The sequence below is a fragment of the Akebia trifoliata genome, chromosome 3, assembly GCF_017979445.1.
Source record: "Akebia trifoliata isolate Shusen 1 chromosome 3, ASM1797944v1, whole genome shotgun sequence".
Lineage (NCBI taxonomy): Eukaryota > Viridiplantae > Streptophyta > Magnoliopsida > Ranunculales > Lardizabalaceae > Akebia > Akebia trifoliata.
The window spans coordinates 38,724,633-38,740,246 of NC_141377.1; the positions used below are offsets into that span (position 1 = coordinate 38,724,633).

The 15,614-nt window shown below is 33.4% G+C and overlaps 1 protein-coding gene across 1 annotated transcript; it reads right to left on the minus strand.

Moving 5' to 3' along the window:
* Nucleotides 1-7,253: 7,253 nt before the first annotated feature.
* Nucleotides 7,254-11,732, minus strand: LOC147406819 (7-deoxyloganetin glucosyltransferase-like). Its single transcript, XM_086435059.1, has 2 exons — nt 11,038-11,732; nt 7,254-8,285 (listed from the first exon to the last, which is right to left on the minus strand). Exons 1-2 carry the CDS (start codon nt 11,543-11,545, stop codon nt 7,363-7,365), a joined length of 1,431 nt encoding a protein of 476 aa, XP_086291185.1. The 5' UTR covers nt 11,546-11,732; the 3' UTR covers nt 7,254-7,362.
* Nucleotides 11,733-15,614: the final 3,882 nt, after the last annotated feature.

The following is a 15,614-nucleotide window of genomic DNA, read 5'->3' on the forward strand; positions in this document are numbered from 1 at the left end:
AAGAGATTTTCTATTATAGCTTTGTGCTTTCCTAGAAAAATATTTTCCAAGTCCTCATAAAGTTAAGCTTCAGTCCAATATGAGAGTCATCATTTGATGAATATTTTCATAAAGTTTAGCTTCTCTCCAGTATGAGTAATCATTGATGAATAGATCACTTGAATGTTTTCCAAATCTTCTTATTATTATTAAATGAATATTTACATTTTTGCATATTTTTTTGAAATACAGATACTTATTGTTTGTTTGTAGATACTTAAATTTGATAAGACTGGCATTTTAGATGTTTGTATGATTTATATTACTTAGTGATTTTAATACCGCTGCAATATTTATGTTTTAATGGTTATTTATTTATATATGTTTCCTATTTAGAATTTGGAGCATTATTAGTATTTTGTTTCTAAATAATCCGTAAGTTTTAGGCGGTAGCTTGATAGTTCATTTAATAAAGAATAATGCTGAAGTGACCTCAGGCTGGAACCTCATATCGTATTTCTTGACTTGAAAGTGTATGAGAATCATAGATGCTTTTCATCGAGATACGAGTGAAAAATTATCTATGGTTCCTATCTACTTTCTTAATGGTCACTCCAGCATGACTCTTTAATAATTTTTTTTTTATATTTCTTAATGGTTCTCATTATTGGCAAGCTCACCACTTTTTATTTGTTGTTGGGCACCACTTGTTATTAATTGCCATACTCTTACCACTTTTTATTTTTTGCCGAGCTCACCACCTTTTATTGTTGAGTTCGGCACTTTTTTTTTTTTTATTGTCCACAATAAAAAGTGGTGAACTCAACACTAGTAAAATCCACCCATTTTTGATTCTTGAGTTTTTCTGATTAAAATACAAGGAAAGGTCAAATAAAAACTTGAGATAACGACTTGTCTAAATGATTTCAAATCAAAAGAATCATTTTTAATCGATTTTCATAAAAAAAGAAGTAAAATGTGAAAAAATCTCTATATATATATGGGTCGGGTTCCTGCGATACACATTGAGACAACGTGTTTGTCTTATATGGGCAAAAATGTTTGGAATGGGCTGATTTTTTGTGAGGATGATCTCTGTGATGAGAGGATCATCCTGGCAAAAAATCATCCCATTCCAAAACTTGTAACCCCATCAAAATTGATTTACAAAAATTGGACGATTTATAATTTTTCAACAAAAATTGGATGGTCTAGAAGTTTTGAAATGGGCTGATTTTTGGCAAGGATGATCTCCTCACCACAGAGATCATCCTCACAAAAAATCAGCCCATTCCAAACATTTTTGCCCATATAAGACAAAACACGTTGTCTATATGTGTGTTGAAATGGTTGTCGTTTGAACTTGACCCTATATATATATATATATATATATATATATATATATATATATATATATATATATATATATGGGGGCGGTTCAAGGGCCATATGAGAAAACATATGAAAAAACTTTCGTTTTTCAAAATAAGGGTTAGAGGTTTTGGATTGAGCTGATTTTTTGCAAGGATGGTCACTATGATGAGAAGATCATCCTCACAAAATTTGTGTTGTAAAATTAGGTGCTATAATTTTTGAATCCAAAATTTGTCTGATCACTTCTCCGCCTGTAAAGATGATAAGCCGTCTTTAAAGAAACAGCTGCTTTTGATTGTAGTACCAATGAGGAGATTCTGCAGTAGAATGTCTTCGAAATGGAAGACAATCAAGGGTTGGGAACACAAGTATGGTTCATGGATTGTTAACATGATGTAGAAAGTAAGGGCTAGTTGAATTGTCACGTTTATTGGAAGAAGCCATGGAGAAATGTCCTTAACAATAAGATGGTTGTTGGAGGAAAACTTGTACTGTTGATAGAATGATCATCGTTGTTGATATAGTAGAAAATAGAAAATAAAAATAAAAAAATAAAAAAAATCATAGGTATCGTTCTGATACCTTGAAAAGAAAGAATGAATCCTTATATACAAAACTAAAAGGAAATAAAACATAAAGAGAAAAAAACAAAAGACAAAGAATAAAGAGTCGTGCTGAGGTGATAGGATTTACTGTGATTCTCACAATTCTGACGTGGACATGCATACATAATCATAAATTATTTTTACTCATATCAAGAGAAAATACATCTATGATTACGTGCACATCCCACATCAGACTTGTGAGAATCGTAGTAAATTTTTTTTGTCATTTCGGTATTTTTCAAAAATAAAATATAGAAATATAAACATACGAAAAAGAGAGTAAATCCCATGATTTTGACGTGTTTACCTCTCATTCTTAGTATTACTGTCTGTGATTTTTTCTTTGAGTGAGTTCGTCATCGAGTGATAACAATCTTATTCTAAAAATATGAAATACCAACAACAACGATTGAAATTCTATCAATGAGCGCTATCACATGAATCTTCTGATGGTCAAGACATTACTCCACCAAACCCACAATGTGGACCAAGAGGGTAGTGAAACTTGTCATTCAAGAAGATAAAAGGAGAATAATTCACTTTCAAAACCACCACAATTGACACGTCTCTTTGATGAAAAGACTAACATATCAAACAAATGCCTCAATGATATAATGCTTGATACTACAATCCTAAGTGGGGTCTATATATAAATTTTTTTTTTCTTGAAATTTTAAAGAAACGACTATAATATATTATTTACAATAGACGTAACAACTTGTAAAATCTTTTTCTATTAATAATTTATTTATTTATTTATATCATACATTGTACCAAACATGTAATCTTTGACAGGTTTTCTTTTTTAATTTTTCCCAATCACAAGGAACAACACACATAATTAATGTGATAAATTAATTCTCAATGATCTTACAACTTGTCAAATATTTTTTTATTATCAATAATATATTTATAATTTCTTGTACTCATCGGACTGGGATGGATTAACGGGGAAGTGAGCGCAATTGATATCCCTACTTGAGTATGAATTTGTTATTAAGAAATATCTGTGTTTACTGAAAAGTTATTTAAATTGGAATGTCTAACCGTTCAAAATCTTTCTCTCCACCAACCAATCATGCTTGCTTTTTTAATACACGTGGCATCATGCCATTGATTCATCAACTTAGCATAGAAATTTCTTAACAGTAAATTCGTATTCCCCCTAAATTGAACTAAACATGTAACTTTCAATCAGTTTCCTTCTTTAATATATTTTTTTAAACATACAACAAACTTAATTTTAAAAGGTATTTTAATTTTCAAACCCATTTCTATCAATTTTTTATTTTGTTTTCTTTCAATCATACAATAAATGTTTATTAAGTTCCCTTTTTTATTTTTCCATAGATTTTTCTAAGAAACACAATCATTATGATACATTAATTCCAAAAGATTGTACAACTTGTTAATCCTTTTCTAATTAAAAATCTATTTTCTTTTGTTTATATCATACATTGAACCTAACATGTAACTTTGATAAATTTTTTTTATGTTTGTTTTATTCAACATATGCACACATAATCAATTATTTCTTAATGGTCACTCATTATTAGTGAGCTCACCACTTTTTATGAACTCACAACTTTTATTATAGAGTTCACCACTTTTTAATTTTTGCCGAGCTCACTACTTTTTATTGTTGAATTCGACATTTTTTATTGTCGACAATAAAATGTAGTGAATTTGACACTAGTAAAATCTACACATTTTTGTTTCTCGAGTTTTTCCGAATAAAAAACATGGAAAGATCGACTAAAAATTTGAGATAACAACTTGTTTAGAAGATTTCAAACCAAAAGAACCATTCTTGATCGATTTTCATACAAAATCGAAGAAAAAAAAGTGAAAATTCTAATCTTTTACATGTCTTAAAAATACTTGAAAAAAACTTTGAAAATGATTTCTTCTACGTTTGTAAATCATTTTCGACAAAATGGAATCTCCGAAACTCGATTAGGATGAAAAAAATCAAATTTTACTGGATGAAAGTGGTGAGTTCAAACTTGTTAAAGCATTCCATGGTGATAAATGAGCGAGTGAGGTTAACAGTTCAGAGAATGATTAGAAAGAAATTTTTTACTAATAGACTATTAAGAAAGTGGTTCTAAAACTTAGGAATTAATTAGAAAGACTCCTTTAGTCATGGTCCTTTAAGTAATTTTTCATTTTTTAACAATAATGATTTTCTTAATAGAAAGTCTTCACTCGGTCAATATTGGTTGGGGGAGAGAAATTCAGCCCCAAATTGCAGCCTTAAAAGCAATTGATCAGTTGACTGGGACCTATATATTAGAGACCCAACTGTAAATTTTTTGATGAAATCCAGCTCATTTTCCTGCTGAAATCATCAAATTTGATGAAATGGACGATCGTTACCCGAGTCAGCTCGGTATTGTTCAAGAACGAGTGAGATACTCTATATGAACATCTTCCACAATGCCACAATTGGCTGAGTCAATAAAATTTTTCCGAGTCAAACAGAATTTTTGTATTTTTTTATTAAAATAGTGATTAAAATATTTATGTAATTTATTTTGATTATTAATCTTTTAATACAATTTGTTTTAATAAATACTTATAAACTGAGTTAAAAGGATTTTTCTCATCATAGATGAGATTAATTGGGCGAGTCAACTTAGTATTGGTGGTGGGTGAGACGAGATGAGATGAAATACCAAATTTTAAAACAATGTTCTTCGGTCCTAATCCTAAGATAAAACAATGATCGATCAGGTTGACAAAATCCCCATGGCGTGTACATGATTGGAAAATAGGTGGACAAAATTCCCCATTGGTGATCAAGTCCAACGCCCAATAATGTTTCTATTAATTTTACTTGACTCCTGCGACCTATATATTTATAAAAGTATTGAGGTGGTTGTCACTCCAGAAAACCATCAATGGCTTTGGTGATTATTGAATTAATGATACTATTGCATGTTGTTGATAACTATCATACAATATCACATCTTTTGACTTGACTGATTTTTCGTGCCGATCTACATTTCCTTTCGAATGGTCTGATTAGATTAATATATTGAAAATCAAAGTGGTAAGTGATTCAAAGTATGATACTTTAAAATTAAGGTCACAATCTAGAACCCATTGTTTTAGCCTAAGTGGCTTCTTGCACTGGGTCAATGTCTATCTCATCTAAATCAATTAACTGATTAATTATCATCGTCATTATCCTAGAAATTTGAATGAATCTCATTCTTCTATTAAACTTTGGCTAAATTAACGTATTCATAATATTATTATTTTTATCATTAAATATTCACGGAGTCTATTCTCAATAAATTATGTATTTTTAAATCGGCCCAGACTAATAAATAAGTTGATGTTTTTGTATACATCCACCAATGAATTTAAATGGGGAAAATGCATTAAATTATTGCTAATGATGTCAATAGCTGTTCCAACATTTCTTGCTTTATAGCGACAAATACATATATATGGGTAAGGATCCGTAGACACATAAAACTACTCATAAAATTATAATGTTTTTGTCTTATATGGCCAAAAAATGTTCGGAATGGGCTGATTTTTTGTGAGGATGATCTCTATGGCGAGGGGATCATCCTTGCAAAAAATCAGCCCATTCCAAAACCTATAACCCCATCAAAAGTGATTTACAAAAAATGGACGGTCCAAAATTTTTAACTTGTAAACATGGGGTTGGAAGTTTCAGAATGGGCTGATTTTTGGCAAGGATGATCTCCTCACCATAGAGATCATCCTCACAAAAAATCGGCCCATTCCGACCCTTGTTGCCCATATACGACAAAGCACGTTGTAGCTTTATGAGTAGTTTTAGGTGTATACGGATCCTGATTCTACATATATATATATATTTGTGCTAATGACGTCATTGCACTGGTGGCACCTTAATTATAATAGGGTGATTTAGACAAACCCTTCCACGGCTCCATGTTTTGTGTATGATATCTAGAATATTTATTTAGAGCTAATATAAATTAAGGTTTTCTAATTTGGAAATATCACCCAGTTAGATCAATAAATATCTCTAATAAGATCCTGCTAATTAGATTAATTTTGTTTTTACATATAATTTGGTTGATCAAAACTTTTTATATAAATCCTACTAAGATTCATAGTGTGACGGTCATCCAACTTAATAAAAATTAATTATTTTCTTTAATTGTCCCACTTCATAAACTCACCCCAACTAATTTTCCATGGATGCAAATTTGGAAAGCCGCTTTGTGTGCTAAGAAGTGTACTAGTTCGAATTGAGTTATCGTTCACAAGATTGATTAAATAGTTAAATATCTAAAAGGTCTAAAATTTATGTCGTGAAATTCATGCGTGATTCAAAGTTTGTGCCATTTAGAAGGAACATTCCATTTTCAGTCGAGATCGGAAAGAAATAAGATATTGAGTACGTCAAAAGATTGAATGTTTTAGAATATCTCAAAATATTTTGAAATGTCTCATAATGTTTTGATCGAAACCGTTTCAATTTATCTCCTAAATGATACATTGTTTCATAATAAGATTTTAATTTTTCGCAACAGATCAACTATATACTTTCATTGACGGTGGAATAAGCTGGTTATACTACGCTGTGCCTCAATACCCAAAAAGTAATTCAAAGGGCCGAGATCCTCAATGGAAAAAGTGGATTGTAGCCGTGAGCTAAGATCCTGAGTGCAATCCATGTTGGACCCAGTGATGATGATGTCATCAATGTACACAAGCATAAAAATTGTAAACTAAGGTGTGGATTTGATAGATAAGAAGTTATCTGCTTTGGAATCAATAAAGCCAACATTCTGAAGAAAAAAATTGAGCTGATGATACCAAGCTCTCGGTGCCTATTTAATACCATAAGGGACTTGTGTAATCGACAAACATGAGTAGGGAAGTGAAAATCAGTGAATCCGGGAGATTGTTTCGTATACACCTCCTCATCAAGAATGCCGTGAAGAAAGGCATTTTGAACGGCCAATTGATGGAGCTAGGGCCAACCATTGGACAAGGTAATGCTTAGAATAGTATGAATAATGCATGATTTAACAACTGGACTAAATGTTTCACTGTGATCGATGTCTTCTTGGTTTCTATCAGTTAGGTTCTAAGAGACCCCATTCTAATCGCTTCCAATAAAAAGCGATCCAGACAACCATCGGTTCTGAATATGGTTCCAGTTAGATACTCATTCAATGGATATCTATTTTCACCCCTCCATGCGTGTTGGTACGAAGAGAAAATGGTTTAATATTACGGCTTTTATAATTTATACCCTTTATTTTACATGGAAAGCTGTACTTGAACCAACCACCTTAAAGTTGCATTGCAATTTATCAACCATCTCAACTATGGTCTATGGATCCAAGCCCTTGACTTGACATTCAAGAAGAAAAAAAAAACATTCTTCCTAAAGAAGCAAATCCTTCACCAGCCTCTCCAAGTTCACATAAGAAGTTCCTCCTTCTTTAATGGACATTTGTGCTTTCTCCTTCCACTCCATGGCCTTCTTTCTCATCTCCCACCCTTTGTCACCCTCCATTAATTCCCTAATAAGCCTCTCAATTTCATCTCTTTTGACATCGCTGTTGATCTCCATACCAATGCCCCAATGGGTGCATGCATATCGACAATTCATTTGTTGCTCTGCGAAGAATGGCCAACATATCATAGGTACCCCCTCTGATATGCTTTCTAGTGTTGAATTCCACCCGTTATGCGTTAAGAACCCTCCGACCGAATGATGGGATAGTACTTGCTCTTGAGGACACCAACTTGCTAGTAGTCCTCTCTCTCGAGTCTCCTCAATGAATTCTTCCGATAGGATTGCCGACTCACCAGGGACTAGATCTGGTCGAATAATCCATAAGAAGGGAACCTTGCTATTAGCGAGCCCCCATGCAAATTCGCTCAACTGTTGGAGTGTCATAACTGTAATGCTTCCAAAATTAACATAAACGACTGAGTTAGGGTCTCTCTTATTCAACCACTCGAGGCACTGCATATCTTCTTTCCACAAATTTGATCCAATTGATTTCAATTCACTTTCGTGCAGTTGACAATTGAGCAATTGTAAAGGACCTATGGTGTAGACTTGATCGAACTTGGATCGAAAATCTTCTAAGACTTCGTGCTCTAAATCGTCGAAAGTGTTAAGTATGAGGCCCTTGGCCTTCATACTGTTCTTGGCTTGTTCCATGTTGAAGTTGATCATGATGTCGTCCGGATCCAGTGTTTTCACATAAGATGAAAGATCCCTTAGCCGGATTCCTTTCATCCCTGGTATCCAGTCGATTATGGTGTCAAGATAACCATTGGTCAAGTAGCTCTCATCTGCATGTAAGATGTGTTAGAGAATAAGATGCACTGTATTAAGATACATGAGATACACTGTATTATTGTTAGTGTATCTCATCACAAATGGAAGGTTGTGATGAAGGATATTCTAGAATATATATTGATATTTAGAATATATCAATTGGGATATTCTAGAATATTTATATTAGGTAGTTTTCATATATCTTGGTTGATGTAATGTCTATAAATACCTTACTAGGGCTTTTGTAAGAATCATCTAAGAATCTCAATAAAATTCATATTTTCTACATGGTATCAGATCTCAAGCTCCACTGAGCACATCGATCATGGTAGCCCCATCGTCGAACCTTAATTATTTTGTTATGTTATTAGTATTTTTTCAATAAAAATACCGTCTTTCTTTATGTTTCGGATCTAGATATCTTTTACTTTCTTCTTTTCTATTATTCTAGGTTTTTTGTTTTTCCAATAAAAATCACAACTCCTTCTATATCTTTACAAATCTCCCAATTTCACACATTCATGTTACATGATCTCATTTTTTTTTTCCTATATACAATCTCTCCAACGAGAGTTTTTTCATTTAAATGGCACAATCCTACTTTTTATGCTTTTGGAAGAGATCATGACAGATTTGGTCTAATAAACCACCGGCTCTGACAGACTCAAAAAGAGCGGGATGCGATAGTGATGAACTTCATAGACAAATGGTGACCATCAGCAAGCACGATTGACACTTTGACGATCAATGAACATATCTATTAATGAGATCAAGCAATTATTCAACAAAATCAATTGCATATTCCTTTTTCAAAGGACCATGCAATTGCAGGAGGATGTTAGAGAATAAGATGCACTGTATTAAGATACATGAGATACACTGTATCATTGTTAGTGTATCTCATCACAAATGGAAGGTTGTGATGAAGGATATTCTAGAATATATATTGATATTTAGAATATATCAATTGGGATATTCTAGAATATTTATATTAGGTAGTTTTCATATATCTTGGTTGATGTAATGTCTATAAATACCCTACTAGGGCTTTTGTAAGAATCATTCAACAATCTCAATAAAATTCATATTTTCTACAAGATGATAATAACTATTAAGAGTTATGCAAGTTGGTAATTTTCTGAGCTATTAAGAGTTATGCAACTTGAAGGAGCACCTATCTATATGGACTGCATGTCCATTTGACACCAAAAAAAAAAAAAAACACGACTAGCTGCCACTGTGCCACATGAATGTCGAGCATAAAATTATATGAACTCCCATTTTATTTTGTTGGGAACAAGCATTTTTTTAACCATTTGGTTGTGGTGTCATTTTTACCAACGTGACAATTCATATGGCCCAAAGAAACATGAGTGATTTTTCTTATTTTGATTGATAAGCTGGGGTTAAAGGCCCCCTCTCTGACTACATATCACGGAGTTTTTTGCTCACAGCCCAACACCCGACTGACATATGGCACGGATGACATAAGCAATAGAGAGAAAATTCTCTCTCTTGCCCGTACATCCTCTGCCCATGAATTTAAATTTTAAAAAGGGTCGGGGTGGGGTGGGGTGGGGGGGCGCTGGCTACATGCATCATCATACTGGTAATCGAAGGTCCCTCTCTATGATTACTTGGGAGGTGAATCATGTTTGAAGAGAAGGAAACAGTACAGCTGATGCCTTAGCAAGTGCTTCTCTTCATTTTTTGAATTCCTTTTCCTATTCCTTTTGCGTTGTAAATTAGGCCCCCCCCCCCCCCCCCCCCCCCTCTCTTGTATTCTTTCTTTCTTTTTATATAAATTCTGTTCATAGAAAAAAAAAATGGTAATCGAACACCACACAGTCTTCAAGATTTCATTAAAAAAAATCCTAAAAGTGAAAGTTTTTTCCAGCTTGATCCAATGTGTTGAAAATGGACGGCTATCGAGCACTCAAATTTAAAATTAAAATTTAACAGTAAAAAAATAACTATTTTAAAATTATTATTATTATTATTTAAAATTCATGGAATTTCGTCCTATGCAACACTGTGGTATTGGATCATGTTTTTGAATGTCCCAAGGTGATTTAATCAAGAAATTTCGTTTTTTCACAGTGGCCAGGAGAGAAATTTCCTCTCAATTGTTTATGTCATTTGCGCCATATGTCAGTCGGGTGCTGGGCTGTGAGCAAAAAATCACTCATAGAAACACGAAGGGCAATCAGTTCGAAGGTTGAACGATCAACTCTGTAGTAACTATTGATAAGTTATGAAAACAATGTTGATTTTTTTTATTATTTCTTACTTGAAAATAGTAATTTTTCAAAAAAATATACAAAGCCTTTTAAAAACTTTGGACAGTCCCAACATTTTCTGAAATTGTTGGACTGTTCAACGTTTTAGTTTCCCACCTTGTTTCAGAACAATAACTATATATAAATCATTAGATTGTGCAACGTTTTTATAAAATCACTTGACAGTACAACAATTTATGTAGAGGACTATAAAGATTGATAGCTAAAATTGGGGACAATACAACGATTTCTGAAAACGTTAGACAGTCTAGTGTTTTAAATTGTTTTCGGTAATTTTTGAAAAAAAATACTATTATTTTGACAATAAAAAATAAAATCAATATTATTTTGGTAATTTTTCTTTCAAATATATCAGACCTATTCGAACCGAACCAGCTTTATTAGAAAATCCGGTAATACTAGTCGGGATCATGTCTGTCTGACGAGCGTAATCTGATAAGACTAGAAAAAAGGTGATCAGGTATACCTTTAAGTGGTACATAGCCTCTCTTGATGAGCTCGGAGAAGTAAAAGTAGCACATGAGACCACATGCACTAGTTGTAAAGAACACTACCTCCGGAATATCAAGCTCTTCCGCAGCTTGTAGTGTGAAGCTCATGTGGCCATCTGACACTATGCAAGTGACATTAGGAACATCAGATGAATCATTAAGCTTCATTAAGAGGTCGCGGAATGGAGCCAAGAAATTCTTCCTTATAGAGTAGCATAGTGTTGGAATATCTTGGGTGGCATCGGAACGTGATGGTGGAAGTCCATCGGGTATGGTTTCAAATCGGAAATCATTCAAAACCTTATTGAACTCGGAACCTTGAGAATTTAATAGGCGTCTGTGATTGAACTCGGTGTTCACATAGGTGATGTGAAAGCCTCTAAGATGAAGGAATTTTGCTAGTTTGAGCATGGGAGTTATGTGCCCCTGCGCTGGGTATGGGATGATAACCGCGTGAGGCTTCTCAGCCAATACAGACCGCATTTTTTACTATATGAGGGAAGTGTAAATATGGTTGTGGAAAGTCCCTTGGCAAAAATGACTCCTATTTATAGTGACGAAGAGCTTTGGTGCCGGCTTATAGACTAGCCCAATTGGGTACTTATGGGACTTTGTTTTGTGTAGGCCATGGTACTAACGATATTCCTCAAGAGCAAGCGAAAATTTTACTGGACAATGTAACATGTAAATACTTTCGTGGATAATTTTCTGATTAATTAAAAGGGAAAGGTCCTCTCAACCCCAACTTTCTTATAAGAAATCTCAACCCCAACTTTTGGATAAGAAATCTCAACCCCAACTTTCTGATAGTAATCTAATAGATTTTAAATAGAGAAAATTTCCAAAACACGATCAACTTTTGACGAAATTCCATTCCAACTCACTGTTTATTTTAATTTCCAAAGAATAATGCTGAAGTGACCTCAAGATTGGACCTCATATTGCACATCTTGATACAAGGTTCAATCTTTTACATCAAGATGTGCGACATGAGGTCACTCAAACCACCACTCACTTCCAAAACATGGAACATTTATGCAAAACCTACAGTTATTACTTGAAATAACACTCCAAGCAGCACTTGAGTGTACATAAAACCATTGATTTTCCTCGAGTAATACTCTATTTTGAGAAAAAGGCATTGTGGGGTCAAATTCTAGTGAAGGTGTTGATGTACTTTGCCCCACTGATCACGAAGTCGCTCCTTTCACCTCCTTATTACTGGTGTGGTACCTACAAAAAACTCTTCGACGCTTAAGTTAGAATTGTAGAAGAATAATGATTATTATTGATTGAACTCTTAATCGGCCAAAAGATCTTTAAGCCAGTGTTAATTTTGTTATTTATAGATCTTTCTTTTGAATCAGGGATTCTTCTTTTCACGGGATATGATTCCAGAGAATCCTCTGATTACTAGGATCCTAAACGGAATTGGGATCTTTAAGATAAAGTTTGCTATTCTAGAGAGATCTCCTTCGAGATCTTTGGGCTTGATGTGCGCAAATCAGTGTTACAAATATTTATATTTTAATGATAATTTATATTTCATATTTATAATTTGGTTAATTAATTTAAGTTATTTTTAAGGGATAATTACTTTAAGGACCTTGACAAGAATTTCTTTCAAAATCGTACCTAAGTTTTGGATGGTAGCTTTATAATCCATTTAGTAACTATTTGATTTCTTAATGGTCACTCATTATTAGCGAGCTCACCACTTTTTATTTATTGTCGAACTCACAACTTTTATTGTTGAGTTCATCACTTTTTATTGTTAAATTCGACATTTTTTATTGTCAACAATAAAAAGTGACGAATTCGACACTAATAAAATTCACTCATTTCCATTTCTCGAGTTTTTCCGACTAAAATACATGGAAAGATCGACTAAAAATTTGAGATAACGACTTGTCTAGAATATTTTAAACCAAAAGAACCATCCTTAATCGATTTTCATGCAAAATCGAAAAAAAAGAAGTTAAAATTCTAGTCTTTTACATGTCTTAAAAATGCTTGAAAAAATCCGAGAAAATGATTTGTTCTACCTTTGTAAATAATTTCTGATAGAATGGAGTCTTCGAAACTTGAATAGGATGAAAAGAAAATCAAATTTTATTGGATGAAAGTGGTGAGTTCAAACTTGCTAGAGGATTCAATGGTGATACATGTGTGACGTGAGGTCAACTATTCAAAGAATGATTAGAAAGGAAAGTTTTACTAATAGACTATTAAGATAGTGGTTCTAAAACTTAGGAATTAAATAGAAAGAACTCCTTTAGTCATGGTCTTTTAAGTAATTTTTCATTTTTTTTAACAATAATGATTTTCTTACTAGAAAATCTTCCCTCGATCAATATAGGTTGGGGGAGAGAAATTCAGCCCCAAATAAAAGCAATTGATCAGTTGGCTGGGACCTATATATTAGATACCCAACTGTAAATTTTTTGATGAAATCCAGCTCATTTTCCTGCTGAAATCATCAAATTTGATGAAATGGACGATCGTTACCTGAGTCAGCTCGTTATTATTCAAGAATGAGTGAGATGAACATCTTCCACAATGCCACAATTGGCTGAGTCAATAAAATTTTTCCGAGTCAAACTGAATTTTGTATTTTTTATTAAAATAGTGATTAAAATATTTATGTAATTTATTTTGATTATTAATCTTTTAATACAATTTATGTTTATGAAAATATTATAGTTATTTACAAATAAATATTTTTTTAATAAATACTTATAAACTGAGTTAAAAGGATTTTTCTCATCTTAGATGAGATTAATTGGACGTGTCAACTTAGAATTGGTGGTGGACGAGATAAGATGAAATGCCAAGTTCTAAAACAATGTTCTTCATCCCTAATCCTAAGATAAAACAATGATCGATGAGGGTGACAAAATCCCCATGGTGTGTACATGATTGGAAAATAGGTTGACAAAAATCTCCATTTGTGATCAAGTCCAACGCCAAATAATGTTTCTATAAATTCTAGCTACTTGACACCTGCGAGATGTATATATATATATATATATATATATATATATATATATATATATATATATATATATATATATATATATAGGGAAATGTTCAGCAACAAACATTTTGGCAAAACATTTTTCAAAACATGGGTTAGAAGTTTTGGAATGGGCTGATTTTTGGTGAGGATGATCTCTACGGTGAGGAGATCATCATCTCCAAAAATCAGCCCATTCCAAAACTTCTAACCCATCAAAAATGATTTACAAAAAATGGACGGTCCACGATTTTTCAACTTGTAAACATGGGGCTAGAAGTTTTGGAATGGGCTGATTTTTGGTGAGGATGATCTCCTCACCGTAGAGATCATCCTCACCAAAAATCAGCCCATTCCAAAACCTCTAACTCATGTTTTGAAAAATGTTTTGCCAAAATGTTTGTCAAAATGTTTGTTGCTGAAAGGGACCCATATATATATATATATATATATATATATATATATATGAACAGCGTTATTACGACCCCCTTTGCGACACACCTTTTTGTCTTATATGGGAAAAAATGTTTGGAATGGGCTGATTTTTTGTGAGGATGATCTCTATGGTGAGGGGATCATCCTGGCAAAAAATCAGCCCATTCCAAAACTTCTAGACCGTCCGATTTTTGTTGAAAAATTATAGACCGTCCAATTTTTGTAAATCAATTTTGATGGGGTTAGAAGTTTTGGAATGGGATGATTTTTTGCCAGGATGATCCCCTCACCATAGAGATCATCCTCACAAAAAATCAGCCCATTCCAAACATTTTTGCCCATATAAGACAAAAAGGTGTGTCGCAAAGGGGGTCGCAAAGGAGGTCGTAATAACGTGACCCTATATATATAGGGTCCCGTTCGGCACCCTAAGTTTTACCACACTTTAACAAACGTGTTTTGTCCTACATGGGTTAGAAGTTTTGGAATGGGCTGATTTTTGGTGAGGATGATCTCTATGGTGAGGAGATCATCCTCACCAAAAATCAGCTCATTCCAAAACTTCTAACCCTATCAAAAATGATTTACAAAAAATGGACGGTCCACGATTTTTCAACTTGTAAACATGGGGCTAAACATTTCGGAATGGGCTGATTTTTGGGGAGGATGATCTTCTAATCATAGAGATCATCCTCGCCAAAAATCAGCCCATTCCAAAACTTCTAACCCATGTAGGACAAAAAACGTTTGTTAAAGTGTGTGGTAAAACTTAGGGTGCTGAACATTTCCCATATATATATATGGGTCCCGTTCGGCACCCTAAGTTTTACCACACACTTTAACAAACACGTTTTGTCTTACATGGGTTAGAAGTTTCGGAATGAGCTGATTTTTGGTGAGGATGATCTCTATGGTGAGGAGATCATCCTCACCAAAAATCAGCTCATTCCAAAACTTCTAATCCCATCAAAATTGATATACAAAAAATGGACGGTCCATGATTTTTCAACGTGTAAACATGGGGCTAAACATTTCGGAATGGGCTGATTTTTGGGGAGGATGATCTTCTAATCATAGAGATCATCCTCACCAAAAATCAGC

Coding starts and splice junctions, on each gene's coding strand:
- LOC147406819 (XM_086435059.1), bottom strand. CDS start 11,545: ATGCGGTCTGTATTGGCTGAGAAGCCTCACGCGGTTATCATCCCATAC. Junction 8,286..11,037: donor AGGCTATGTACCACTTAAAG/GTATACCTGATC, acceptor TCTTACATGCAG/ATGAGAGCTACTTGACCAAT.